The 27,660-nt window shown below is 41.6% G+C and overlaps 2 protein-coding genes across 2 annotated transcripts; both read left to right on the top strand.

Moving 5' to 3' along the window:
* Nucleotides 1–341: 341 nt before the first annotated feature.
* Nucleotides 342–5,139, top strand: LOC117857111 (nuclear transport factor 2). Its single transcript, XM_034739610.2, has 9 exons — nucleotides 342–600; nucleotides 695–832; nucleotides 940–1,276; nucleotides 1,356–1,582; nucleotides 2,091–2,247; nucleotides 2,327–2,448; nucleotides 2,543–2,608; nucleotides 3,491–3,557; nucleotides 4,436–5,139. Exons 1-9 carry the CDS (start codon nucleotides 538–540, stop codon nucleotides 4,687–4,689), a joined length of 1,431 nt encoding a protein of 476 aa, XP_034595501.1. The 5' UTR covers nucleotides 342–537; the 3' UTR covers nucleotides 4,690–5,139.
* Nucleotides 5,140–8,079: 2,940 nt separating this feature from the next.
* On the top strand, nucleotides 8,080–25,187 carry LOC117852007 (DNA repair protein RAD50). The gene is made up of 27 exons (XM_034733924.2): nucleotides 8,080–8,460; nucleotides 8,563–8,649; nucleotides 8,882–9,049; nucleotides 9,898–10,073; nucleotides 10,266–10,380; nucleotides 11,244–11,472; nucleotides 11,551–11,729; nucleotides 11,822–11,992; nucleotides 12,303–12,407; nucleotides 12,506–12,613; nucleotides 13,017–13,228; nucleotides 13,418–13,510; nucleotides 14,006–14,133; nucleotides 15,776–15,890; nucleotides 15,978–16,107; nucleotides 16,199–16,408; nucleotides 17,283–17,491; nucleotides 19,092–19,293; nucleotides 20,247–20,416; nucleotides 20,490–20,814; nucleotides 20,993–21,118; nucleotides 21,195–21,247; nucleotides 23,823–23,973; nucleotides 24,049–24,111; nucleotides 24,246–24,379; nucleotides 24,454–24,582; nucleotides 24,729–25,187. The coding sequence occupies exons 1-27, from the start codon at nucleotides 8,338–8,340 to the stop codon at nucleotides 24,766–24,768; spliced, it is 3,951 nt and encodes a 1,316-aa protein (XP_034589815.1). The 5' UTR covers nucleotides 8,080–8,337; the 3' UTR covers nucleotides 24,769–25,187.
* Nucleotides 25,188–27,660: the final 2,473 nt, after the last annotated feature.

Genomic DNA, 27,660 nt, shown 5'->3' with positions numbered 1-27,660 from the left:
ATCCGGCAGTAAGTAAGTAAGAAGAAACTACTTGGGTCTCCCCAATGCAGATTCGCTGGTTTTTTGGCTTATTGGTGCGCGTGAGGACTTAGTTTCCTCTCTAAGAAATGGTTTCTCTCTTCATAATAAATCTACTGCCACATCAGCAAATTGCTTAGTTGGCGTGATAATTAAGAGGATAGAAACTATCGCCATTGGGACTGCGCTTAGGCAAACACCCCCGACAGGGTTGGTGACTTGCCAATTTTTGACAGTGAACCAAGCATCCAGCTATTCACATCAACAGATTCACACTCGGCTCCAGATCCGCCGTACGCATAAGCCCCAGCGCCAGCCGTCAGCCGCCAGCCCCCCGCGCCCTGCCTGCACACTCGCCTCTACACCTCCTCCCTCCTCGCCCCGCCTCCATCTCCCTCGCCACCAGACCCCAAGCGCTGCCCCACACGCCGCCGCCGCCTCACGGGAGCCGCACGACGCACCCGCCGCCGCCGCGCCTCCCCTAAACCCTAGCTGCCCCACTCGCCCGATCCAGCCCCCATGGCCGCGCCGCAGCCCGCCGCCGCCGCCCCCGCGTCCGAGGCGCCGCCCCCCGCGCAAGTGGTAAGCAGGCTCGCCGCTCCCGTGCCGGGATTCCGGCGGGCTTCTCGCCGTGTTCCGGAAGCTGATCTGGTGTTTTCTGCGCTCGTCTCTGCAGGTGGGCAACGCGTTCGTGCAGCAGTACTACCTCGTGCTGCACCAGTCGCCGGATCTGGTGTACCGCTTTTACCAGGATGACAGCCGCGTCGGCCGCCCCGCCTCCGCCGCCGGCATGGAATCCGTCACCACCATGAAGGTGAGCCACTGTCCCGCGCGCTCCCAGATCTGGCGCTTTGAGTTCATTTCGGTCGAGGTTCTGAGAGGTTTTTGGGACCCGGGTGTGTGTCTGGTGCGGCTGCGCAGGCGATCAGCGAGAAGATCATGGAGATGGACGTGGCGAAGGCGGAGATCAGGACGGTGGACTCGCAGGAGTCGCTAGAACGCGGCGTCACGGTGCTCGTCACGGGCCACCTCACCGGCCGCGACGGCGTGCGCCGCGAGTTCTCGCAGTCCTTCTTCCTCGCCCCACAGGAGAAGGGCTACTTCGTGCTCAACGACATATTCCGCTTCGTCGGGGATGGCCCTGCCCCTGCCGCTGTCGAGGCGCAGCCTGAGGCGGACGCCGTAGTCCCACCTGTTGCCGCTCCACTTGCCAACGGCACTGCAGCTCCAGCTGTTGAGCCTGCCGTCCCTGAACATGGTGTGTAAAGCAGAGCCTGCTGTTTGGTTTCGTTTTTCATGAGGTAGATGATAAAATCTCGTCTTTTACTGTTTTGTAGATGCCACACAGCAGCAGGAACATCACGTAGTGGAGCCTGCAGCGCCTCAGCCGGAGGAGGAGGAGGAGGCGGAGGTTTACAATCCCCCACCGGAGGAAGTCGTGGATGAGGAACAACATGTTCCTGAAGTGATAAATGAAGTTCCAAACAATGTGGCACCGGTAGTTGCAACTACAGTTGCCCCAGTGTCGCAGGAGGAGGCGCCAAAGAAGTCATATGCCTCAATTGTAGGTTTTTCAAAAGCAACTTCCTCGTATTTGAACTCCATTTGCTGCTCATGCACTTGCGCCTGTTCATGGGATGATACAGTTTCAGTCATTATCTTGTTTATTCTATATGCTTTGCAATTTTGTGCATGTGTGCTGTTTTAAAGCTGTTTGCTAGTCCATTCCAGAATTTATTGTTACATATGAACTCAGGTAATTTGGACACCTTATCCTGGACTCTGTTCACTCTGAAAAGCGTTGATGTGATGTCATCCACAACTAGTTTTTTTATGGCGTGTCTTTAGTGTCATGAGGTTTTAGAGTTAATCTGCTGACAAGGAAATGATAGTGTTAAAATTGTTGTGCTATTTTATTTGTAATGCTTGTGAAGATGGTATTGTTTGCTTTGAAATAACTGAATAGCCTGTTTCCTGTTTGGTAGCTGGTGATTTATTTACTCCGCTGTGAAACACCAGGTTTATTTGCTGCTTTATTTTATTAACAATATTACTATTTCTCTTTGTTGCAGGTCAAAGTCATGAAAGAAGTTCCATTGCCTGCTCCCGCACCTTCTACTAGGCCTGCACCACCCAAACCAGAGAAGCAGGCTCCTGCTCCTGCCCCCGTCACAGACGTACCAGCTTTCAGTTCTAACCCTGAGAACAGCACTATCCAAGAGCCAGAAGGTTCTTCTTAAATCCAAGATATCAGTTGTAATTTGTTAGTTGCACTAGCCTCTCTTAACCTTGCAATCCCTTTTTGAAGTTGATGCACATGCGATATATGTGAGGAATTTACCTTTAAATGCCACCGAAACTCAACTGGAGGATGAGTTCAAGAAATTTGGTGCTATTAAGCAAAATGGCATTCAAGTCAGAAGCAATAAGGTACCCCTTTTTTGCATGCACTGGCTTGGGAGTTTATTTGTGCTATTCTGACTTCAAAAGTTGACATCAATGTTTTCATATTATGAAAATGTAGATTCAAGGGTTCTGTTATGGTTTTGTTGAATTTGAGGATGCAACTTCTGTCCAGAGTGCTATAGAGGTAATTTGTTTAATGCAACCAGCTCATTTGATTTTTTTTCTGTGGTATTAGCTTGTTCATTGTATTTTTAACTTCGATAAAACACTGAACATTATCTGGTTCTCTAGTGCTGGAAATTTAATGTAGATTAACAAAGGAACTTATTTCACATTACCACGGGAACTGTATGTGATATACCCATTCTCTAGGAGCTTTATTTCCAAGTTAATTTTGGCTGAATATAAGGGTAGTTGTCTTGTGAGTTACCATTATTTGTCTTGATTATGTGGTGATTGCCCATTTTAGTGCCATCGTGATGGTCAAATTGATTTTATTAAAAAGAATTACGTATAATCGTTTTTGTCAAATGAACTGCTTGGACCTGGTTTTGAATTTAGAACCTTTGTAGGAAATGGTAAAAGTCACATGCGTTAGTTGGAAATTGTGCAGAATTTTCTGCATTGCAAATAGGCAAACACATGTAGAGGCCTAGATGGGTAAACCCTGGATTAGGATTCCCTTGCAAGTTTTTTCATATTAAGATTCCCTGATTTGTCCTCGAAGTCCTGGTGGACAGATCAGATAAACTGTTGATTTGTTTCATTGTGGTTCCTGTCATTTTGCTCCCTTTCCTGTGGTATATATGTATGGTATGTATAAATGCTTATCATTTTCGATTCATCTATTCATATTGCTTGCTCCCATGATTTACTTCGTGTTCCTTAGCCATTTAAATTGTATGAATGATCTTGGTTGCTAGTATGTGTTGAGGTCTAAAGTAGTACTACTAAGTTCTACAAAAGTACTGGTATCACTAAGTGATGCCTTTGAGAGGTGGAGTTCAAGGAGTTTTTTTTGGCGATTTATTAGCTTAGTTTAATTGATTATGTTTTTAATCTGCAGGGTTCTCCTGTAACAATTGGCGGTCGTCAATGTTACGTTGAGGAAAAGAGGACACCTGGTTCACGAGGTCAGTTTATATATAAATTGATTCTTCATGCAGTGCCTAAGCCAGTTATATCATTGGGCCATATGAATGAGATGACTGGTTCAGACACCAGTATAATTGAGATTAAATGTCACATTGGTCCTACCCTTTGGCATATGAATCATAGGAACATGAATGGATGGCACCAGTAATTTATGTTATATCTGTAGATCCATGATTTGAATAGGAAAATATGTCTTGAAATTCCTCTTATTGTATATTACAAAGACATTCCTTTATCATCGGTCATTTTGTTCAACCAGCATATATTTTGATCTAGGAAGGATCAAACTTCAAACATGAGCCCACTTTTTGGTGCTAACTTGCTGACTAAGGGCATATAGCTTGCGTGGAGCTAGATTTAGGTGATTCTAAACATGGGTGCGTAATTTTGTGATTACTCCTTTAGAAGCTGCAAAGATATGTTTGAAGGATCAACTACAGATTTGCGACATTTGCTGAGAGATGCCAGCAGGTGGCCGATGGGCTGTTGTTCGTTTGTGCACCTGGTTTGATTTTCCTGGTCAGTGAATACTTGGTAGGGAAATTCATCTTCATTTACAGGAAATGGTCCAATCACGCTTAAGCACCTTCGGCCATCAGGGAAAAATGCTAATGAGTGAATCCCCCTCGGCCACTTAAAATATCCTGTCGGTGAATGTTGGAATCTAGTAGTGTTCTCACTCTTAAGTACACCCAAATTTTCTCCTAAATCTCATTGAGTGGTTCTCTTGACAATTCTATTGAGAATATGTTGATACCTATTTCTACACGTGCTGTTTATGTTTAACTCTTGTTGGATTTTGTTAAATTGTTTGACTCTTCCCATTTCAATTGTGATCTATTTCCCCCTTTTTCAGGCCCCAGCAGAGGTGGCGGCAGGTTTGCACCAGGCAGGGGTAACAACTTCAGAAATGAAGGTGCCAGAGGCCGTGGTAACTACAGTGGTGGAAGGGGCTATGGAAGGGGCGAATTCAGTTACAGGTCCGATTATGGTGGCCGAAGTGGTGGCCGAAGTGGTGCGGCACGGGGAGCTGATGTCGGCTACCAGAGGGTTGAATACACAGGTGGTCGTGGTGGTCGCACAGCAGCTGCTGGTGCACCCGCGAAATGAGGGACAACATAGCTGCACGTCTCTTGGAGTGTCATTCCATGGTCCTCAGATTGTTCCGAGGTTGACATAGAGCTTCATCAATTGGTTGAGGGTTCCTGTTCTTGACCACTATTTTTGCAGGCAACAAAAGCGGAAAAGAAGTTATTACTAATTGTAGAATATACACCTATTCAGATGTAGTTCTAGTTTTGGTCGTCGGCTGATGTGCCTTTTTTTGCCCCCCATCTTTCAGTGTTAATCCTCCTGGAGCATCATCTAGGTTTTTGTTACTGTTAGTATTCATTTGTTATGTCCATTTGAGGTAATAGCTTTTTTGCGGACTGTTGGAATAAGCGACAATTTAGAGTAGTTAATAGTAGCTAGGGTGAGAATTTACAAGTTTTTTGCATTGAGTCGAGGCCGAAGGACACTCTAGTTTTTAATGATATTGGTTATTTTCTGATTTGATTATGTGGTATTTGTTCCATCTTGATCTGGTGATGAATCCGTGCTAAATTTGTGTGTCATATCTGAATGGTCTGAAAGCATAGTCCTGATTGCGAGATTGCTTTGGACGGTAGAACAAAAGTAAATTTCAGCAAAAAAAAAAACTACACATTGAAGTTTTCACAAAACTACCATTACATTGTGGATTTGTGGTGGTTCCCTCCCCGATTTGGGACGTGCCCCCCTTACTGTCAATGATCCAAAAAGCATAGCTAACGGTTGATCTGTACGTCCAATGCATTTTACTGTTGGGGATCCTATAATTTTAATTAATTTGTGTACCTTGTTATCGCTGATAACAGTGTTTGCTTGCTGCCATGATCCTATAAATCTATACATATATCATGTTACAGTTTGCATATATTTTCCCAAATCTCTTATATATATGAATTGGCTTATAGATGAATTACTGCTTCTTGTAAAAGAAGAGGTAAGTTCCATCTCTGATATGTATGAATTGGAGAGGTAAGTTCCATCTCTGATATGTATGAATTGGCTTATAGATGAATTACTGCTGCCTGTAAAAAGAAGAGGTAAAGTTCTGTTCAGACTTGCATCGACTACGGAGAAGTCAACAAAAGCGAGAAAACAACATTAAGGTGTGTTTGGTTGAGCTGTGACTTTTGGAAAAGCTGTTGTGGGCTGTGGGCTATGGAAAAACAGCTGTGGGAAAAGCAGAAAACCATTTAGTTAGAACAGCTATGAAACTGTAGATTATGTAAGAAATATATGTAATGCCCCTAAAAGTCTGTGGGTGTGTTTATATACAAATTGCTCGTAACAAAATAATGTGTTCACTAAGTCGCATGTAAATGACTATTTTAGAAAGGAAAAAAATAAATTTTATATGCGAAGCTCAAAATTTGAACTTCATGTTGTTTAAGACTTTTCATACTGTTTAAGACTTAGGTAGAATCTCAGTTAAATAACTGAAACTCAAGTGTTCAGTTCATGATCGGATTTTCAAAGCTCTTGATCTCTCAAACAGTGGATCCTTTGAACAAAGTTCCTATCTATCATTTATAAACCTATGTTTCATCTACACTTTTGTTTATCGGTGCTCGAAGAAATCGTGTTTCTTTTACACAATTTTTACGGACATGTTTCTGTGTACCGAACCTCAAACTTACAGCAGTAAAAAACAGCGGCAGTGTTGCTGCTCGCCGCTGGGCCGTCGCGGTAATAATCTTAGCGCCGCCACGTGCTGTCGAGCAGCACCGCCAGAGCAACCAGGCAGGCAAGGGCTGGTAGAAGGGATCACGATGAAGCTCCACATATTTATAGCACCGCCGTCGTCGTCCTCTCAAGCTCCTCTATTTTCCGCCAGTACTGCCCGCCACACCTCGCCGCCGTCAAGCCATCTCCACCAAATTCCTCTCAACCACCGTGCCGTGACACCCTCCCAAGCGACCCCAACAACTCCTTGCCCAACAAAATCAGGCACGACGCCACCATGATATCTTCCCTATTCCGCCGCCGCCATCAACACCCTAAGGTGAGAACCTCTTTCCCGGCCCCCTCCGCTAAGGGTAGCTACAAGAATGAGTTCGCCGAAGTTCATGGATGCTCGCGCGTGCGCCCGTTGGAGCATTTCCTGGCTAGGACGGCCGAAACGCCCAACCCTAGCCAGAGCCCGCCACGGCCATGCCGATGGGGGCGAGCTCGTTTGAACCATGTGCTGAGGATGAGAGCCACGGGAAAAGATGCACACGCTCGCATAGATGCTCTAGGGGTAGTTGTTGTCCAGGTTTTGGCCGCAGTTTCGCCGGAGTAGCCGCACCACCGCCACCGCGTCCGCTAGCAACATGAAGTCGTTGTCCAGCGCCAATAATACCACCAATGGATGCGGCCGGCGACCGGGGGCGGCGGGTCGCTGGGGGCGACGTGCAAAGGAGGTGGACGATCGTGTGCGGGGAGGAGGCGGACAGGACTGCACGTGGGGGACAAATAGAACGGGGGAGGAAAAACGAACCGGTACCCTCGTAACCAGTGGCGGGTGGGTAATTTTTTACCCTAAAAGCACTTGAAAGCAGGGAGGAAGATGCTTTTGGTGTTGTACTAGAGCAAAAGCAGCTTTTTGGCAAAAGCACCTATGACTTTTAGACCCTTTAGTTGGCTTTTGGATTTTGCAAAAGTAAAAGCAGGTTGGAAAACCCAATCAAAATCACCCTAAATATATGACACATACCCGCACCCCAAGCCAATCTCCTTTTTTTCTCTGGTGCATTATTTATGCTAACAAAGCTTATGCTAACCATGGCTACAATATGAACAAGCGGGCTGGTCTCTATTGGAAACACCACGGATATTGAAAACGATGAAAATTTGTAAAAAGAAAGAAAACAAAGTTTGAAGTTTAATTTCCTTTGAAAACTTGGCACATCCATAGTTCATTGTGTGTTGTACTTTGTTACATAAGTCGAGTTTCAAATTGGTTTCAGGTTATTTCACATGAAAATGAAAATTTCGAGTAAATATGCACTAATTTGTGACAGAAAAAGCATTGTCTGTCAAAACATTTTGTGACAGAATAAATACAATGAACTATGAGTGTGTCATGTTTTAATTGTTTTTCTGAAACTTTAAAGTGCGCTTTTGCATGAATTTTCTCAAAATATGAAGCACTCGCACCAGAGATTCACCCCTCAGTACCTCATGGAAGAGTATTAGCAAGTCGAATGATTAGTATTGCTTCCTCGTAATAAAAAAAAGAATGATTAGTACTCGCAAATAAAAAAGAAAGAATGATTAGTGATGAATATACCATGAAAAAAAGAATCAGAAGGTTTTTCTCTCTCTCTTTTTTCGCCCCGAATGGCAGTCTGTGAGGTTCTGACCTCTGGGCCTCTGACTCGTGAGCCCGGGAACCGAGTCTTCCACCGTACGCCTCCAGGAGGTCGTCGGTCGTCGCCCAAGCCCTAAACCCCACAAAGAGGCCAAACCCCCCCAAAAACCCAGAACCGAAAAAGGGATTTCTCCCCCATTTCCTCCTCCTCCTTCCTCTTTTCAATCCGCTTCCATCAACCATCCATGGCGGAGCCGAACCAATAGATGGATACCGGAATAGCATCCGCAATCTAGATTCCGTGTAATCGCGCCGGCACCAACCGGAGGAGGAGCGGAAGCCGCAGAGGCGGCGGCACCGGGGGCTTGCGGGGCAAGATGAGTACGGTGGACAAGATGCTCATCAAGGGGATCCGGAGCTTCGACCCCGACAACAAGAACGTCATCACCTTCTTCAAGCCCCTCACCCTCATCGTCGGCCCCAACGGCGCCGGCAAGACAGTATGTGTGATTCCCCACTACCAACCAATCCCCGCCCGCGCGCCCAGCAGATTGGTGTTTCCCGGATTGATTTTTGGATGTTCTGTTTTCTTGCTTTTGTAGACAATCATCGAGTGCCTGAAGCTGTCCTGCACCGGCGAGCTGCCACCCAACTCCCGCTCCGGCCACACCTTCGTCCACGACCCCAAGGTGATATGTGGTTTCCTGAACCATTAGTCCATTAACTGACCAGGGTCTTGGTACTCTTGTAAGGGGGCCTTGTACTGGATTTGGGAATAGTGTAGTGCATGCGGGTCTACTTAATGTGAATACTAGAATCTTCGAATCAGCTTAAGAGAATTTGAGAATGGTGGCTAATCTGGGATGAATTGCAACTCTGTAACCTGTTTGAAGTTTACCCGTGTTGTATTGTAAAATGTAGGTAGCTGGAGAGACGGAAACAAAAGGGCAGATTAAGCTGCGGTTTAAGACAGCGGCAGGAAAGGATGTGGTGTGCATCCGATCCTTCCAGCTTACCCAAAAGGCATCAAAGATGGAGTTTAAGGCAATTGAAAGTGTTCTCCAGACTATAAATCCACACACGGGCGAGGTCCGCACATTCTTCTTATTGTTTTTGTTCAGATTTTAAGTTGTTGCCCCATTTGGCCTTTGCATTTTGAGTTTATAAAATTATAGCCTAGTATAGCATTACGAGAGGGCAACATTTATAGTGGCATTGCTTTGAAAAACCCAGGATAACAAATTGCTGAACAACTCTTAATGAAACAGCAACATATTTTCATGTGTACTGTCTAACTTGCTTTGTTTGTGGTAGCTTGGAAGTAGCTGAATTTTCTCATGACACTAAATTTATCTCCAAAAGGAATCTATTGCATCAATTTCTGTTCCCAGTCTCATGAAAATAACGTCAGTCATGAAAGATATGTATGGCATCATGCTAGTGCCCCCATATGCTTTGTATATAGTACAGTTGCTGCTAGCATGCGCGCGCATAGTGTTATGCAATGTGTTTGATTTCAGAAGATAATGAAATACTCTTTTACTCCCATCTTATTGATACATATAAAAGGTATTCAATTGATGGAATAATGAAAATATCTTGTGAATCATGTAAGGTACTAGTAAACTGAAAGGACACATAATCTCTTCCATTCCTTTGTGTTTGTGTCTCTTGTCTTTGCAAAAGGTTTTCTACCCAGCACACTTCTCAGCCTTGATATCTTTGTATTAAGACTGCCGTAATGTGTTTGTACATGAAATACATGTCTTCAGGCAATGGAATTTTGACACCTGTTATTTGGTACTTTTGTTGATTTTAAGTTTTATGCAAGGAACTGCATATGTTTCTCACTAACAGGGAACTAGTGTTTCCTACTTCGGGGTCAAATAAGTTTATTTATTGACATATTGGCTTTAATTGGTTATATCTTAGTACAGAAGGTCTGTCTCAGCTACAGATGTGCTGACATGGATAGAGAGATTCCAGCCTTAATGGGTGTTTCAAAGGCTGTACTGGAGAATGTTATATTTGTGCACCAAGATGAGTCGAATTGGCCATTGCAGGACCCTTCAACGCTTAAGAAGAAGTTTGATGACATTTTCTCTGCGACCCGGTACTTGAAAAAAACTACTATTTAAATGTTACTTAAGAAGCTTTGCGCAGCACCAAATTATTTCTTTATTGAAACTATCATCACCTGTTTGAAATAGCATGTACTTTAAATAATTCTTGCTTCAAGGTCCATGAGATGATGTCATTTTCATAACAACCACCTGAATTCCTTAATTTCCCAATTCAAGTACAGCTATACCAAAGCTCTAGAAGTCATAAAGAAACTTCACAAGGATCAAGCTCAAGAGATCAAGACTTTTAGGTTGAAGCTGGAGAATCTTCAGACTGTAAAAGATCAAGCATTTAAGGTACTTTTTACCAGTCTAGGTTGTTACCTTGTTTTTTCTTTTCTTTGCATGTTGCTAAATCAGTATCGGCAAAAGATAGCTATTGCTTTTTTTGGCAACCTTTGTGCCATCTGTAAACTTACTATTCTGTGAGGATTGGTCTTGTGGTTCTTTGGTATGGCCTAGAATCAAAACATTTGTTTAAAGATGAACTGTTAGGTATAAAAAGTTGGTCACATGACTTGCACAGTTGTCCTGCCCGTGCTGTAACTACCTCCAGGACCAAAATTGTTCGGTGTTACCTTTAAAATCTCCATCAAATTTGAATTTGGTTGATTTATCAGTATTTATTTACGTTGTGAAGATTCTAATTAATTGTAGTGGTGAAGAATTATAATGTTTCTAATTAATTGTAGTGGTGAAGAATGATAATGTTTGGAAATTTTTAAACAATATGCATATTTGAGAATGGACATATGAAGAACATGTGTTCGCCTTCGACAGCAGAATAGCAGATTCTTATTTCTTAACACATGGAAATTAGTTTCACAGCAAACTGATTCCAAATTCTACATTGTTTGCATATATTAAGCTAGATCTGCATTCTTCAATCTTCTCCCTCTTCCATTTCCTATTCTAAATTATAGAGATTGTCATATAAGTGCTGTTCTGATAATTACTGTTGTTATTGAGTCGTCTCTTCTGTTCTACTTGTTCTTACTCGTATTGCTTTCGGTACAGTTCTGTTTCAATTTAGTTGTTTGGTGAAAATGGTGTTTGTATAACAGAAGATGTTTACAGCAAAACCGAACACATTTCACACTTGTGCTGTTGAGTTTTGTTTAGAGGGAAAACTGTTCCATTCACTCCAATTACTTTTGCAGCTTCGTGAAAATATTGCTCAAGATCTAGAGAAGTCAGATGCCTCAAAATCTCAAATGGAGCAACTGAAGGAAAAAATCCAAGGTATCGAGAATGAAATGAAGCATATGAAAACAAGTCTGGATGAATTGAGAAGACTTCAGGGGCAAATTAGCACCAAAGCAGCGGAGAGAAGTACATTATTTACACTTCAGCAGCAACAGTATGCTGCACTTTCTGAGGAAAATGAAGGTAAAGTTCTCACTGGTATGCCCTTTTGCCTAATGGTTTTCCCCCAATATGACAGCAGTTGACTATTGTTCTGTTCAGATACCGATGAGGAACTAATGGAATGGCAAACAAAATTTGAAGAAAGGATTGCACTACTAGAAACTAAAATCAGTAAACTAGGAAGAGAGATGGATGATGAAGCAACAAAAGGATACTTGCTGTCCCAGACAATCTCTGAGTTAACACGTGACATAGGAAAGCTCCAGGCAGAAGCTGATGTAATCCTTTCTTCTATTTTTACCTGCTGGCCATTTTCCCTCTTTTCTTTAGTCATTATAGTGGAGTCTAATTCCATGTTTATGGTTTTCAGGCTCACATGTCTATGAAGCAGGAACGAGACTCTGAGATAAAAAAGATATTCGCCAAACATAATTTTGGGCCAGTTCCTGAATTTCCCTTTACAAATGATGTTGCTCTGAACCTTACAAACAGAATTAAAGCGAGACTCTCAAATCTTGAGAATGATTTGCAGGAGAAGAAGGTTTTCTTTTTTTCTTTTCAGAATTGCTTCTGGTGTATACTTTTACCAAATCGTTCTCAAAATTAAAATTTCTATGGAGTTGGCCATATTGTGAGCTTGCTTTATTCTGCATCCTTTTTAGTTTGCAGTTTTAGTTTTTTGTGGCTTGCGAACTCAGTGGTTGGGTGCATGATTGTATGTCATGTTCCAAATGATTTTTGCTGAGGAAGGATGTTACGTATTTCATTAAAAACATCTGCCCTGTACAGTTGGGCGCTTCATCATCATTAAAGGTACAAACTAAATATGTTTGTTTTCTTTTCTTGAGCAGAAATCCAATGACGATCAGTTAGATGTTTTGTGGAAACACTATCTTAAAGTAAATGCTCGCAACTCTGAAGTTGATGGACAGATACAGTCTAAGATTGAATCCATGGTTAGTGATGGAGAGAACACTGGACTTGCCTATACTAGCATGCTCCCCCATAATTTTTCTTTCCGGTACTATTTCCTAATAAGTTAAGTACTTTTCAGTCAGGTATTTCAAGGCGCACTAAAGATAAAGAGAAAGAACGTGATGCTGCAGAAGTGGAGCTTTTGAAGCTTAATCTGTCCCGTATTGACGAAAGGGAGAGACATATGGTATTTATTCGACTAGTAGACTGTGAATTTATCATGTTGCACTGTTTCAAAAGCTTGTCAAAAAAGTCATGTATATAGTACACATAAGTTATAGCTGCAGGATTCAGTTTGAAATTTGTCCTAGATGTCAAGAAATTAGACAAGCAGTCAATCTGGCACTGTTCATGCGCCGACTGTAACTCCTGGTCCCCTCTGGGAAAACTGGGTGCCAGCAGTACCTGGACAGTTAACACTGGGATTTGATCATTCGAAACTCTGTTTCATAGCAACTGCCCAAAGATGTGAAGTTTAATGGGTTTTGCACCCCTGCCACATGTATTTCTTTACATTCTTTTGCTTTCTCTTTAAAGTATGGAACTCTTAATTTGAAGGAAGTAATTTGTTCTATCTTCATTTCAAATAGCAAATTGAAGTTGAGAGGAAGACACTTGCCCTTGGAGAAAGAGACTATGATTCTATTATAAATCAGAAGAGGACAGAAATATTTAGTTTGGATCAGAAAATCAAAGCACTTCAGCGGGAGAAAGATAGCATAAATAGAGATGCTGATGACAGAGTAAAACTGGGTTTGAAGAAGGATGCGTTGGAAAGCAGCAAGGAGAAGCTGAAGGAGATGCATGTTTCTTTCCTTTCTCTTAATGTTTTGTGCATTATGTGTATGCTAGTTACTCCTTACCTTTCACAGTATTTGTTGAGCCCACATACAATGAGGCAAAATATTTATTCACAAATATTCCACTATCTAAGATCATTGAACTCTTCATATTCTAAAAAATCATATAACACTTGGATTGTAAAATGCAGGGTTGATGAGCACAAGGACAAAATCAGAAATATTCTTAGGGGAAGGCTTCCTGCTGAGAAGGATATGAAGAAGGAGATCAATCAAGCCTTTTGGTTTGTCCCTAATACTCTAGTTTAATTATATTAAATGTGTAACCAATATTTTTGAAGTACATAATGACTTATAAGTCCTACCTTGACATACTCACGTCATCAATCTTAATTATATTTACCTATGCAAAGCTGTAGTTACAGTAACAGCTTTAGTTGGACTACTGGATGGGTAGAACTAGTATCTTCAGTTGTGGACACTTCCATGAATTGTTTGTATCTTGAATATGAGCTCAATGTATACACGCAAGCTGATCATATACAAAACAGTGCATAAACATGTCTGTAGTCTACCCAATAGATGCTTGCTTCAGAGTTTAGGCTTACATGGATTCAACCTATGCTATTAGGCAAATAGACCTAAAAAATCCCATAGCAAGGCACACATATAGCAATATAACATATACTCTTATAGTTACAATAATGCATTTGACATTTAATGTTTGCCATTTCTGCATCTACTAATGAATAATGGTTTCATTGATTCTGCTTACTCAGGCCTGTGGATAAGGAATACAACGAGTTAAAATCAAAATCCCAGGAAGCAGAGCAGGAGTTTAAACTGGCTCAGAGCAAGGTATCTGATGCTAGAGAACAATTAACAAAGCTTCGAAAAGATTTGGATGGTAAGATCTTGTCACTTTACATTTTACCAAGTTGGCAAATTTAAGTAGTTCCACTATGTTTTGAATTGGGAATTTTATTGGAGGAAGTCGACTGTGGGATTATTTGGTTGGGCTTGCCTTTAGCTTTTCCCAGGAAAAGAAAACAAATTTGAAACAATTAGGTGGTCCAAGGCCGTCATACAACTAGAAGCAAGAAGTTTTTATTTGATGGTGTTGGCTTTTTTACTTTCTTGGGGATGCTGGGGGTGGGGGTTGTAATGAGGTGTGTTGATCCGTTCAAACTGTTGAAACTGACTGTATAATTGGATATTTACCACCCCTAACTATTCAGTACGTCTAAATCATTCCCTCAGACAATTTTTATGCTGTTTCATTGATGTGGTGCACTACATGGAAGATGATGTGGTGCTGTCCCCATATCTCTTTCTGCATGTCCCACTAGCCATCTCTGCACTATTCTAGCTCTGTCTCTCTTGTCGTGCAGAATAATGGACGTGCTTGTCATCTTTGCCACAGAGCTAGAATAGTGCAGAGATGACTAGTGGGTTATGCTTGTCATCTCTGCCACAGAGCTAGATAGTGTAGAGGTGACTAGTGGACATGGCTTGTGTGTGTGAGAGAGATAGGGATGGGGTCAATGCTATGTAATCTTCCACGTAGTTTAGGGGGTGAGTTAGATTTTTAAACATGTCCTTGCCATGTCACTGTCCACATGTAATGGCACATAGGCAAAACCGCCTCTAAAACTACCCTAAGGCGTTATTTAGATGGTTTCTGTTCCTCCGACCGAAGGGGTTCAGACACTAAATGGATAGTTTATATCTGAATCCGAATATTCAATATCCGTAACGTATCCGAATCCGGATACTTAAAATTGGATATCTATAATATGCGAATAGGACGTCTTGGCACTATTCGTATCAGAGAAAAAAAATAACTATCTGTATTCCTATCTGTATCCATATATATCCATTCGTATCCGATCCGTTTTCATCCCTACTTATTCCTGTAATAACAGGGAATGTTGCACCTTGAAGACCGTGAAAAATCGGTGTCAGGTATCTCTGACCGGAGGGAGTACCTAGCTTGAGTAGTGTGTTGAATTCACCTTGCTACAGATGTCTGCAATCACTTCATTGGCACAGTAGAATTTTTGTTAAAAAACTATGATACCATATTTTTCTTTTTGAAAACTATACAGCGGGGGAGGCCCCCGCTGTGGTAAGATATATTAATAAGGAAAAATAAAACTGTACAAGGACAAAAGTCCAAAGGGCACCCCAATGCCCTAAAAGGAAAAAAGACTTCAGAAAGACCTCAAAGGAGGCTAAGAGCTAGGGCTAAAACTAATGCTGTACATTGGTGACCCAATAGAGGAAATCCTGTTTTTTGCTTTCCTTGATTCTGTGAGCTTGAAGTCTTGCCTCATCTAAAAATCTAGATAACCAGTCTCTAACTGTTGGCCTTTTTCCTTCAAAAATGATACCATATTTTGTGTAACAATTATGTATACGAATTGTTCTTTGTGGGAATTAAGGTGCAGTTGAAACTGCATGTTGGTTCATTTGTTTATATTACTGAAATACCATACTATTCTGTTCACCAACGTGTATTGCCATTGATATTTGACAATTTTATACAGCAAAGAGAAGATTCCTGGACTCGAAGCTTCAATCTATTTCACAGATTTCTGCTGACATTGACATGTTTCCCAAAGTTCTGCAAGATGCCAAGGACAAAAGAGATGAACAGAAAAGGTTGGTCCAAGTTTATACTATTCTGTTGAAGCTGTTTTGTCTGGGGATACTTAAATTAAATGGTTTCTTTGATATGCCCACGCACAGATTAGAGATATATGCAAATGGAATGCGGCAGATGTTTGTACCTTTTGAACAAGTGGCTCGTGATCGTCATGTATGCCCATGCTGTGAACGTGCTTTTACACCTGATGAGGAAGACGAGTTCGTAAAGAAAGTAGGTGATGAAATAATCAAAGACTGTTCTTTCTGTTAAAAAGTTAAATGCTGGACTTGTTCACTGATGTTGCTTTCTCTGTCCATCTCAGCAAAGGATGCAGAATGCAAGCACTGCAGAGAGAGTTAAAGCTCTGGCAATGGAATACTCAGAAGCCGAAACCTTTTTTCAGCAACTGGATAAACTTCGTACTGTCTATGATGATTACATGAAGCTGGTAGAAGAGACTATACCTCTAGCAGAGAAGAACTTGAATCAACGTTTGGCGGACGAAAGTCAGAAGGAACAAACATTTGATGATGTTAGTTTTCTGTTATTGACCCCATCCGCTTTCAATTCTCGCACACAAAATTGTAGACAGCAGAGCAAGAGGACTTAGCTAATTTTCATTGATCAAAACATCTCCAAACTGAATTATCTTCGAGCTCTATTATGCTTCATAATGATTCTGTTGACAGTTATCTGTTTTTAAAGTATTTAATGCTCTTTGAAACTAGTCTATGGAATGGTCATTATTTAATTTACCATGGTTAAAAAAACTTCTGTTTGACTAGCTAAAGCGGGTGGTTTGTGCACCCGGTTTTCCTTTTCACAATTTGGAAATAAAAACCTTCAAGACTTGATATTTGTATCATGCATTAAAGTTAAAATACACCTATTCTTCAAAAAGATGGGATACAATTGTAATTCAGGCCATGTACAATTCATTTTCATTAAATGAAACTGATGATATCTTTCATTAAAAAATCTTTGGCATGCTTGACTGGGCATAATCTCAAACTTGAAGTTGCTGTAAGTTGGGCCTCCCACATAGGTTTTGGTAGGATTGACTTCTCTTGAATTGCGAAAATCTATATACTGTTTCGGTTAGCTGATGTCATATTATGTTTCTTGGTATTTTGAGATCGCTACTATTTGAGGAAACATGAACCAAGTCTTCTGTGACCACATTACAGCTGCATCGCTTCCTTAAAAATTAGATTCTTTTCCTTTTAAGTAGCTCTAGCAGAGACATCATCTGTTGTAGTGTTATTTCATTGAGAATGCTTTATATTATATATGTCAAAATGTTTGGTACCTTTTCTATTTTGCCCTGCTTTCCTTTCTGTTCCAAGAGTTCCATCTTTGGAGAAAGTAGTTTTCCTTACATATCTATGATGTGGTCCTTTTTGCAGCTTTTGGGCGTTCTTGCCCAAGTTAAAATTGACAGGGATGCAGTGGAAGCCTTGTTACAACCAACGGATGCTATTGACAGGCATGCACGTGAAATACAACAGCTGGTCGGAGAAGTAGAAGATCTTGAATATAAACTTGATTCTTGTGGCCAAGGTGTTAAATCTTTGGAGGAAATTCAACAGGAGCTAAACTCCGTCCAGAGGACAAGGTATCTGATTTGTGGGAATTTTCCCAGCAACATGTCTGCAGTGTTCAATAGGACTCCATTATATAATCCTGCTCGCTAATTTTGAAAAATGTTGTTCAAGGTGCTAAGTTCATAAGATATTTTAGTGCACATCCAATCATCGGTATTATAAAAGTGATGTCTTTTATGTGGACTTTTCAGTCCCTTTTAGCTGTACTAGTTATGGAAAACAAAAGATAGGGAAGTAGAGGGTGGGTTATTTCAGACCTAATATAATTGAGCATATCAATCCTATGGGCGAGACTTGGATTGTGTAAAGTCAGTTTGATTTACCTCTAATCCTTTAGTTCTCCTTTGCTTTCTTTCCATTTAAGCATACGGCATGTGTATCCATGTAACTCGAGTCTTGCTTTAGCAGCATTATATTGGTCATTTCACTTTGTTGCTATTGAAGAAATTCTAGAGGGCAAATTCTCATATCTGAAATCTTTTTAATAAGCATAAAATGGTTCATAAACGGTCTCATTTTAATGTTCAACGATTCAAAAATGAAACCTTTAGAGCTTATCCTTGATGGAATTAGCAATAATATAGCAAATTGCTTTTTTTATTCAGTTTGAAATTAATCATTGAAATAAGTGGGCAATCTCTTGAACCTGACCAGCATCAGGGCATTAAAACACTTCATGTCAGCCATCTTTTAGTTGTGGGTCCCTTCATGGCATTGCCTCGTAGGATTTTAGCCTTTTAGGTGATGTGGATAAGAGAGTGGTGAGAGAAAGAAGATTGCTGTCTAGGAATAGTTGTCTCTGGAACGAATATTTAGCACTAAGCCACTAAACATCAATGCATGCACCATTTATCAGATGTCGTCTCTATTGGAGATTAGCCATTGGATGGTGCGCGCAAAAATTAGTGAATCATGTTCACAGTTAGGTACAACTTAATAGGCAACACACTGTTAGGTTTGCTGTTGACTCATCTCTTAGATTATGTGGGTCCATAAGGATGATGTACAAGACATATTAGGCCTAATGTTGTTACAGAGACCCCCCCCCCCCCCCCCCCCCCTGGCTAGATCACGGGGGACATTGTTACATGATGAGCCTCAAAGTAATTGTGTTGGCATCAATATTGACATACTCGACACACTGTTGCATTGAATTAGTTATAGCCATTAGTTTGTGTTGTGTGTAGAATTTTTATGAACGATGATGCATCATGCATGTGCTCGGCGCACCAACAGTTAGATGCTATGTCCCGTGACAAAGCTCCATCTCCATTACATATTTATCCATATTTCTCCAGATACAGACTCTAATAAGCACACAAACTCCGCTTTCTCAGTTGTGTTATGATACTGCAGTATTATATGTGGGTGTTCGATACTTGTGGTAAATAATTTTAACCACCGTTAAGTTCAAAAAATAATTTTAACAACCATGATGTTTCTTTTTGACTTTTTTTTGAGGTAATTAAAGTAGGGGAGGCCCCTACTGTGGTAAATATATCAAATAGGGTTAAAAAACTGTACAGAAAGTTAGAAAAAAGGTCAGAAAAGATCTACAAGGGTGAAACGACAATAATTTTAACAACCATGATGTTCCTTTCTGTTTGGCAGGGACACATTGAGTATTGAAGTGGATGATCTTAGGGATCAGCACAGAATGCTAAATGAGGATTTGGCAAGTGCTCAGGTGAGATGGCACACTGCTCGGGAAGAGAAGATAAAAGCTTCAAACACGTTGGGTAGTTTCAAAAAAGCTGAAGAGGAATTGGTGCGTCTAGCTGAGGAAAAAGAACAACTGGCCGTAGAAAAGAAGGTACTCACTGATCCTTTTTATATTCAATATCTGTATGGTTTTGACTACTATTTTCTTTGTTCAAGTTTGGTTCCTTCTTTCTTAGTGTTGCAACACAGGCAAGCTTAGACAAGGATGCCCATTGACCGCTGCAGTGCAATAGAGCTGACTTGTAGCCACACCAAAGGGGCTGGGAAGAAGAATACTGGGACTAGATTTCTGCTTGTTCTCTTTTAATAGATTCAACCCTAACAACTTGAAGCTAACTTGATATTACGCAAACATAAGGATAGTGGTATAACTCTAAGGCAATCACCGAGGCAGTGCTGCATGATGCAGTAATCAGCAGCAAAGGTGTATTATGTGGTAGAGTATCAGATGGTTCGTTTTTCTAGGGTTAGGCCTGTCTGTCTATCTATCTGTCTAGCACATGACTATGGGTCTGTCTGGATCTTTTGCTGGCCACTGTATTGCCTAGCTGGACAAGGAGATGGCCATGGTGTTGGAGTTTGTTTCCCTGGTAAGATCACCTCGGGGCCAGCGCTTTTCAGATTTTCCTCGCCAGCCCGAGCGAGCCAGAAACGCTCGCCGGCGCGGGCAAGGATAACCTTGCTTGGCAAAGAAAGGCTAGGCCAGGCCAGCTACAGAACCAAACACGCCCTATGTGTGTCCAATTTTTTCGTTGTGCATCTCCCCCATACACCCTTACTGTGGCATCGAGATGTGTGCTGATGTGGTGGTCAAGTACCTTGGCCACTTGAATGTCAGGACTAAGTCTTGAGGTCAATTCGTGCCATGACTTTTTTTTTTGTCGCATTTGTGGCTGTTGGTTTTTAATTACATGTTCTTATTAACCTCATTGTTTCCTGTTGTACATCTCTGTTCTGTCATTTTTGCATCAATACCGTTGCAATTCTTGTACTTAAACATGTTCGTATATTGCTTTCCAACTATTTTATTTCTCAATGATTTAGCTTTTAGAAGAGTCTCTTGATCCATTGTCTAAAGAGAAAGATAGCTTGTTGCAAGAGTATAATGCTTTGAAGCAAAGGTTTGATGAAGAATATCATCGGATGGCAGAAAGAAAAAGGGACTTCCAGCAAGAACTTGATGCACTTGGAAGACTCAATATGAAGATCAAAGAGTATCTTATCTCTTTCCATCTTTTCATTTCTCCAACTTTACTGCTTATCTGTAACTCCAAAATATACTCTCAGGTACTTGGATTCCAAAAGAGCGGAAAGGCTTAATGATTTGCAGGAAATACACTCACTTAAACAATCTGAGCTACAGAATTGTGAGGCAAAAAAGCAAGGCATATCAGATGAATTAAACAAGAGCAAAGAACTACTGCAGGGTCAGGGCCAGTTGAAAAGAAACATAGATGACAATCTCAACTACAGGAAAACAAAGGCTGAAGTGGATCGGCTTACTCGTGATATAGAGTTACTTGAAGAGAGAGTGCTTTCAATAGGCAGCTCGTCTACTATAGAAGCTGATCTGAAGCGTCATTCTCAAGAAAGAGAGAGGCTTAATTCAGAGGTATTGTCTATTCACAGTAATAGTTAAGAAAGTTGCCTCTGATACAATAGCATAATCTTGTATGAGACTGCCAAATAAAGCATGATATTTGGTACTTAGTGAAAATGTTTAAATTTGAATATGATTTACTTCTGTAAACTGGACATCATGAGATTGATCTGCGGGGACATGATTGTAGTTCAACAGGTGTCAAGGAACACTTTCTGTTTATCAAAGTAATATAACAAAGCACAAGCAAGAGCTTAAACAGACACAGTACAAGGATATCGAGATGCGGTATACTAATCAACTTCTCCAACTTAAGGTAGATGGCATGATATTGCAGTTTCTGTTTCTATGACTCCAATTTTTTATTGATCTGAAAACTGATGTGGTTCCAGACAACTGAAATGGCAAACAAGGACTTGGACAGATATTATGCTGCTTTAGACAAGTAAGTACCTTGTGGCAGCATTACATCCTATATAGTTCTTCATGAATTTCACTGATTCCCTGAACATTATTTTCTTCACTTAAATAAGATCTGTATGTTTGCTCCTTGTGTTGAAGATTAGCATGCTTTCCTTCAAAGTAGTGATAGGTGGAAAATATATAATTTACACCAATTACTCCAAGGTCTTATTTCCCAGATAAGTGTAGATAAACTTGTTTTTCCTTCAGAGTAGCAATAGGCTTCCCACCAACAATCTTATTGCCTAATAATAGATCATGTTCTATTATCGGAAAAATCATGGTTGCCATAGTACTCATGTCTTTTGTGCATGGTTAAACACATTGCAAATTGAAAAACAGTGCAATCTTATTAATATTTTCATGCTAATCTGAAAAACCTAACTACATCATATTAGGAACTTCTGAAAGACAATTGATATATTACTTCTGTGGCCTAGTGTGCTAGACTTGATATAAGCCAAACAGAATATGGATGTAGAATTGGGATCTGACATGGTACTAAATTCTTGAGGTGGGCATGATGCTAGCTACTTTGTCTTTTTGGGCTTCCTAAATTTCATACTGGCAACCCTGGTCTCTATCAAGCTCCCCCCCTTAACCCTGACTGCAGTAACAACCCTGGTCTCTATCAAGCCGCCCCCCCCCCCCCCCCCCCCCCCCCCCCCCCCTAACCCTGACTGCAGTAACAACCCTGCATGGGTTATTGGGTTAGGGTTGCCCACGGGGGCTTTGATAATGGTATGCTCTGGTGGCATTGTTTTGTTTTTTAATGATTTGTTTCATAAACGTTTCTTCTGCTCATTGAGTAAGCATAATCTAAATCAACAATAGAAAAAAAAACTCGACCAGGAGGAGAGACATCCCCCTGATTTTTGTTTTACGAAGCTTGTGCTGCGACTCGAACCCGGGCTGGCTCAGCAAACCGCTTCTTTGGTGTGTTCGGCTGACCAGTTGCACCATGAGAGTGTTGGCTAAATCAACAATATGTGACTTGTTCGTGAAACCCATTATTTTTTTATTGAACACATATGAGGCATATCTTTTTTCATTAAAAAGAAAGGTAAATACAAAACTAGAATGCACAGGCACAGCACACACCCACACACAACAAACTAGAAAAAGAATGATAAGCATACTGCTGCCAAAAGGATACGGAACGACTAAGAAACCTAAGGCCTAAAGCACTTAGTCTAACCCATGAACAGCCTTAGGAGCTCCCTTGCCCCTGCCGTCCATGCACCACAAGGAGCCCTCCTCTGATACTGACCTCACAGACATGCGTACACCTGGAATGACCATTGAATATGCAATTGTTTATGATATTTCTGAATGAGCCCTTTTCTAAGCTACTTGCTGTACGCGAAACTTAATGAATGAAGTGAACGAGGCCACAATAGCTTTGGCATTTGCCTTTTGTCTTAGTTGCTTGTCGGCTTCCTGTGAATTTGGCTGATGCTGGCTTATTTGGCCTCTTTCTTGAGCAGAGCACTGACTTACTGCTTACATAGGCACTACATGGGCTGACCCAGGCTGCAGCACCTCAGCCCGGGCCCTAGATGACTAGATCTGCCCCTGACCAAACTTGTCTGGAGAATACATAAGAGATTATCAGGTGCTGTATGGTCTCATCTGCTTGATCATATTGAGGGGAACAAGCAGGGTGTAGCAGCCCACATTTGGCAAGGAGCAAACCTTATTTTGCCCACAGGGAACGCCTCGTATGCCGACTTGCAGTAGTATGTCCCAGATGCAGATAATTTCCACACATGCTAATCACGCATAACCTGCACAACGGTTACTCCTTCCATTAGATCCTACTTACCCACAATTGCTTGTACTAATAAGGAGCCTCGGATATCAGTATATCAGCAACCCGGTGACAATCAATCATTATATTGTGGGACTCTTTTATCATCTGTAAAGCGAACACTTCACACTTTTTCTTGCGTCTCTTGAAGCCTGTTGTTTCTAATGAGGCAACCCAGCGGCAATTAATCATTATATTGTGGGACTCTAGCGAACCCTTCATACCTTTTCTTGCGTCTCTTGAAGCCAGGCATTTCACATTTCATTTGTCCTATATCCATCATAGTATATTGAGTCCACTCCTTACTAACTGATTACTAACTGTTGAAATCAAGAGAGTAGACATGTATCATTATTAGTATACGAGGAAGCAGTCCTCTGGATGTTGGCAGGTGCTAAAGGGTGACTAGAGCCTGAATGGCTAGTGCTAGTGGTCATTTATATTTTTTTCCGGCCGCGAATGTAACTTAGGCGCCCTTAGGGGCAAGTGTGTGGCTATTTTGGCCTTTTTCCTTTCTTAATGCAATGATAGTTCTCCTGCATATTCGAGAAAGTCTTTATTGGTAGATTTATTTAATTCCTCAATGCTACCATCAATAAGGGTACATTTACAACTATTGAATACACAGTCAATTATGTTTTTAGGCTGTAGTTGATGATACATAGATTCATGTTTTTTCCCTTTCAGATCCAATTTTACCAGTTATCTGAAATTTTCCATAAACAACATGCTCACATTTTTCTGCCAGGGCTCTCATGCGCTTCCACACTATGAAGATGGAGGAGATAAATAAAATAATCAAGGAACTGTGGCAACAGACATACAGAGGCCAAGATATTGATTACATAAGCATCAATTCTGATTCTGAGGGTGCTGGCACTCGATCATACAGCTACCGTGTAGGTTAAACTAGTTATTCCTTTTGAGCAAAATCATTTTCTTGAATTTCTGTTTCTTATTCCTGCACCATCCAGGTTGTTATGCAAACGGGTGATGCTGAGCTAGAAATGAGAGGGCGATGCAGTGCTGGTCAGAAGGTAAAATGTTGTCTTCATGAACTTCTACTGCGTAGCTTGTTGTCATGTTTTTGTCAAAAGGCCTCGTTGAATATTCTCAAGCCTTTTCAGTAAACATAGCCATATCTTAAAAGGTTATCTGCACTCATCTTCAGGTGCTTGCTTCTCTCATAATCAGACTAGCACTGGCGGAAACATTCTGTCTGAACTGTGGCATATTGGCCTTGGATGAGCCGACTACGAATCTAGATGGCCCAAATGCAGAGAGCCTTGCTACTGCGCTGTTGAGGTACTCCTTTAGGCAACAATATCTGACTATCACCAACAGGTGGAGTTTCCAACTGAACTGAATCCGTCTCTCAGAATAATGGAGGCCAGGAAAGGGCAGGAGAACTTCCAGCTGATTGTAATCACCCATGACGAGAGGTTCGCCCATCTTATCGGTCAAAGGCAGCTTGCTGAGAAGTACTATCGAGTCTCCAAGGATGAAAAGTAAGTAGATCATTCGCTTTTCTTGATCCTTAAATCCAGATATGATTTTGCGACCAAACCATCGGTTTTCCTAATTCGATATTGCCAACAAATTCTTCATGTCGGAAACATACAAATACTGATTCCACTTTGGCGAAACCATGCAGCCAGCACAGCATAATTGAAGCCCAAGAGATATTTGACTGAAGGCGTTTCTTGGAGGCTGGAGCACATATATTTTTCCAACGGAGTGCAGTTAATTTAAGCCAAAGATTGGTGCTTAAACAAGGTCAAGAATGGAGGAGAATTAACAAGCTTAGGGTGTGAAGTAACTTTGCTAGTTTGGTTACGTTACTTGAGTTGCGTGAAGTCTGTCGTTCGTTGTATATAAATGTAGCTAGGGGCTGGACTGTATGCACTGATTGCTGCTGCTGCTTACAAGTGCCACATCATCAAAGAATATAGCAATCTAGTGTATCTAAATCTAGTGTTCGTTTCCTTTTGGGTGTGGCATGTAAACGGTTGGAGTCCTTCAAGTTTGAAGGCTGACGTACATTCGCACGCTTTTGTACGGAAGGAGGCTGTAGCTATGAATAGAGAACGAAAAAAGCGACGACTTGATGCGACATGGGATGTGGATCGCTCGCTCTGTCTTGTTTCTATTACGTGCGTGACCTCTCTTCTCTAAGTTAATCGATTTAATTAGCTGCCTCCTTAGCTGGTGTTGTTGGACTGTGCCCGCTCGGAGGGGAGGATCGGGATCCCAATCTGATCGTACCGTCGAGGGGGAACTTTGGTCTGGGTGCAGGGGTTTTAAACCGAATTTTGTCCAAGCGGTGGTCCGAGGCAAGGAAACGAGGCAGATGACTGACCGAAACAAGCTGCTGAATTCAGAAGGGAAAATCAAAACAAGCTGCTGAATTCAGAAGGGAAAATCAAAACAAGCTGCTGTTTTACGTTATTTTGACTTTTCTAAATATATATTTTTTTTCCCTATACACATAGATTGCACCCACCCAGTTTAGTCCAACAAGTAGCAAAATATGCAAATGAAGATATGAACTTGTTAAATGTGTGCATATACGGTCACGTACTCACATGTATGCTACGTGGGTGTATTTTGCCATCGTGGCAGGTGAAATGGACAGCTTTATGCACATAAGCTCCTATCTTTATCCCACCTTCTCATCTAAGTCCGTGCAGTTCTTATTTCTTTTTTATATTTGTGAACAGATAAGTGAAAAGATGATTATTGTAAATGCAACTTCAGTCATACAACCGATATATATTGGATGGAAATGTTTCGGAACTTTGTTCAGGGTAAATTTTACGCGTAGTACTAACAGTTTAGTACATTTTGTAGCTTACTGTGCTTATTATCAGTTTTGACGATGCGTGTGGCTCAACGCCTCAATCTAGTGTGTGCAAGAACACTGTTCTGCATGAACAGGCATAACACAGTGTAGTGTTATATCTAGTGATTTTTTATTCCGTCCAAGTACATAGATAAAAGGCGACAGAATTAAAGAAACATAGCTAAGCAAATAACAAAATATGATACTGCTGGAGAGAAATATAGCCCATTTTGTATGGTTCCTGCATAAGGAATTACCCAATGCAACATGAACGTTGCATATTTCAAATTGATAATTGCTGTGCCGTTGAGTAAGTTCCGCGAAAAGTGATACGACCAATCTGGGCATCGATGTCAAAGGAATAAGAGTTGTGTGTATAATTAGGACATAGACGAGAAGGGGAGATAAAGATAGGGGTTACATGCATGAAAACCATCCTTATCATCCGCCACAGTGGCAAAATACATCTATATGGCATGCATATAACCATATATGCACACCTTTGACAAGTTTGTGCATATACTTGTACAGTCGTACGTTTTGAAATTTGTTGGACCAAAATGATATAATGATACAAGCTGTTATCTGGTAGGTGTAATTTACTCTTATTTCAACCCAACTCTCCAAAGGGCGAAGCAAGCAAGCTAACTTGCTAAAGAGGCCAATTAATTTTAGATAACAAGGGTTCTTGCATGCCTAATGAAGACAATGAGCTACAAAATTATCCATTTCAGGCTAATATTTTTAATAGGACATGGCTACGCGGATGGGCCCTTGATGGATGCCTATCGCGGAGGGACTCTCGCGGGCATTATCCACTTAGCACGTGAAAAATAAGAAAAAAACAAACTATCCTAGTGCACGTGCTCTTCCATCCTGATCCTCCCATGCAGCCACCCTCTGCCTCGCCAACATCCCCTTCCCCTCCTTCCCCTCCATCCCAATCTACAGAGATCTTGAAGCAGTCATCATCACCGGAGTCTCCAGGCGAGCGTCCCTATCTTCTTCCTCTCCGGCACGCGCCACCGCCGGCCTCCACCATCACTACGGATGGCGGTGGCCTCACCGCCGCGCTGTCTGCCTGCCTCACATAGCGGCCCCTTCCCCACCCTTCCTAACCACTTCTCTTCCTCACCCCCACCACAGGCACCGGCCATTAGATGTCCTCCACCACCCGGCCGGCTGTGCCACTGCCGCCTCCCGTCCACACCCCACCACCGCCCCCGGGCCAGCCGCCTCCCTAGCCATCCATTAGACCCCGCAGGCAAAATGCCCTCCCCAACTTGAAATCCTAACCCCAACCCCAAACCCAAACTTAAATCAAAGCTTGCCGGAGTTAGCATCGTCCTGGAGAAGACTAAGTGCTCATGTCGCGTGGAGAAGAAGGTGTCTCAATCCATTACTTCTTTTTTTTTCCTTTTTGTCTTCTGAAACCCCTTCTCCTATTTTCAAATCGAGGGGCTCTCATGATTATGCTAAATCAAGCCCTCTCGATTTATTTTTTATGATCTATATAACAATTTATATAACGTTACCTTGATTGAAGAAGGCTGTAGGCAATGTCTCTACTAGTTCCAGCCAACATGGCTATGCTGATCGGGTCACGTCGTCAAGTAGTAGTGCAAATTCCAGCCAATTTCTACCTAGTCACGGCTGACAACATAACTGGTTCAATAATCTAACGAGCTTCGGTCTAAGCCCGGTCGAGACACAGACGTTTCAGAGTCAATTTGTTTGAGGAAAA

Source organism: Setaria viridis, chromosome 1 (assembly GCF_005286985.2).
Source record: "Setaria viridis chromosome 1, Setaria_viridis_v4.0, whole genome shotgun sequence".
Classification (NCBI taxonomy): Eukaryota; Viridiplantae; Streptophyta; class Magnoliopsida; order Poales; family Poaceae; genus Setaria; species Setaria viridis.
This window is presented reverse-complemented; position numbering and strand designations above follow the sequence as displayed.

Coding starts and splice junctions, on each gene's coding strand:
- LOC117857111 (XM_034739610.2), top strand. CDS start 538: ATGGCCGCGCCGCAGCCCGCCGCCGCCGCCCCCGCGTCCGAGGCGCCG. Junction 833..939: donor AATCCGTCACCACCATGAAG/GTGAGCCACTGT, acceptor GCGGCTGCGCAG/GCGATCAGCGAGAAGATCAT. Junction 3,558..4,435: donor GAGGACACCTGGTTCACGAG/GTCAGTTTATAT, acceptor CCCCTTTTTCAG/GCCCCAGCAGAGGTGGCGGC.
- LOC117852007 (XM_034733924.2), top strand. CDS start 8,338: ATGAGTACGGTGGACAAGATGCTCATCAAGGGGATCCGGAGCTTCGAC. Junction 11,473..11,550: donor ACTTTCTGAGGAAAATGAAG/GTAAAGTTCTCA, acceptor TGTTCTGTTCAG/ATACCGATGAGGAACTAATG. Junction 16,108..16,198: donor AAGACGAGTTCGTAAAGAAA/GTAGGTGATGAA, acceptor TGTCCATCTCAG/CAAAGGATGCAGAATGCAAG.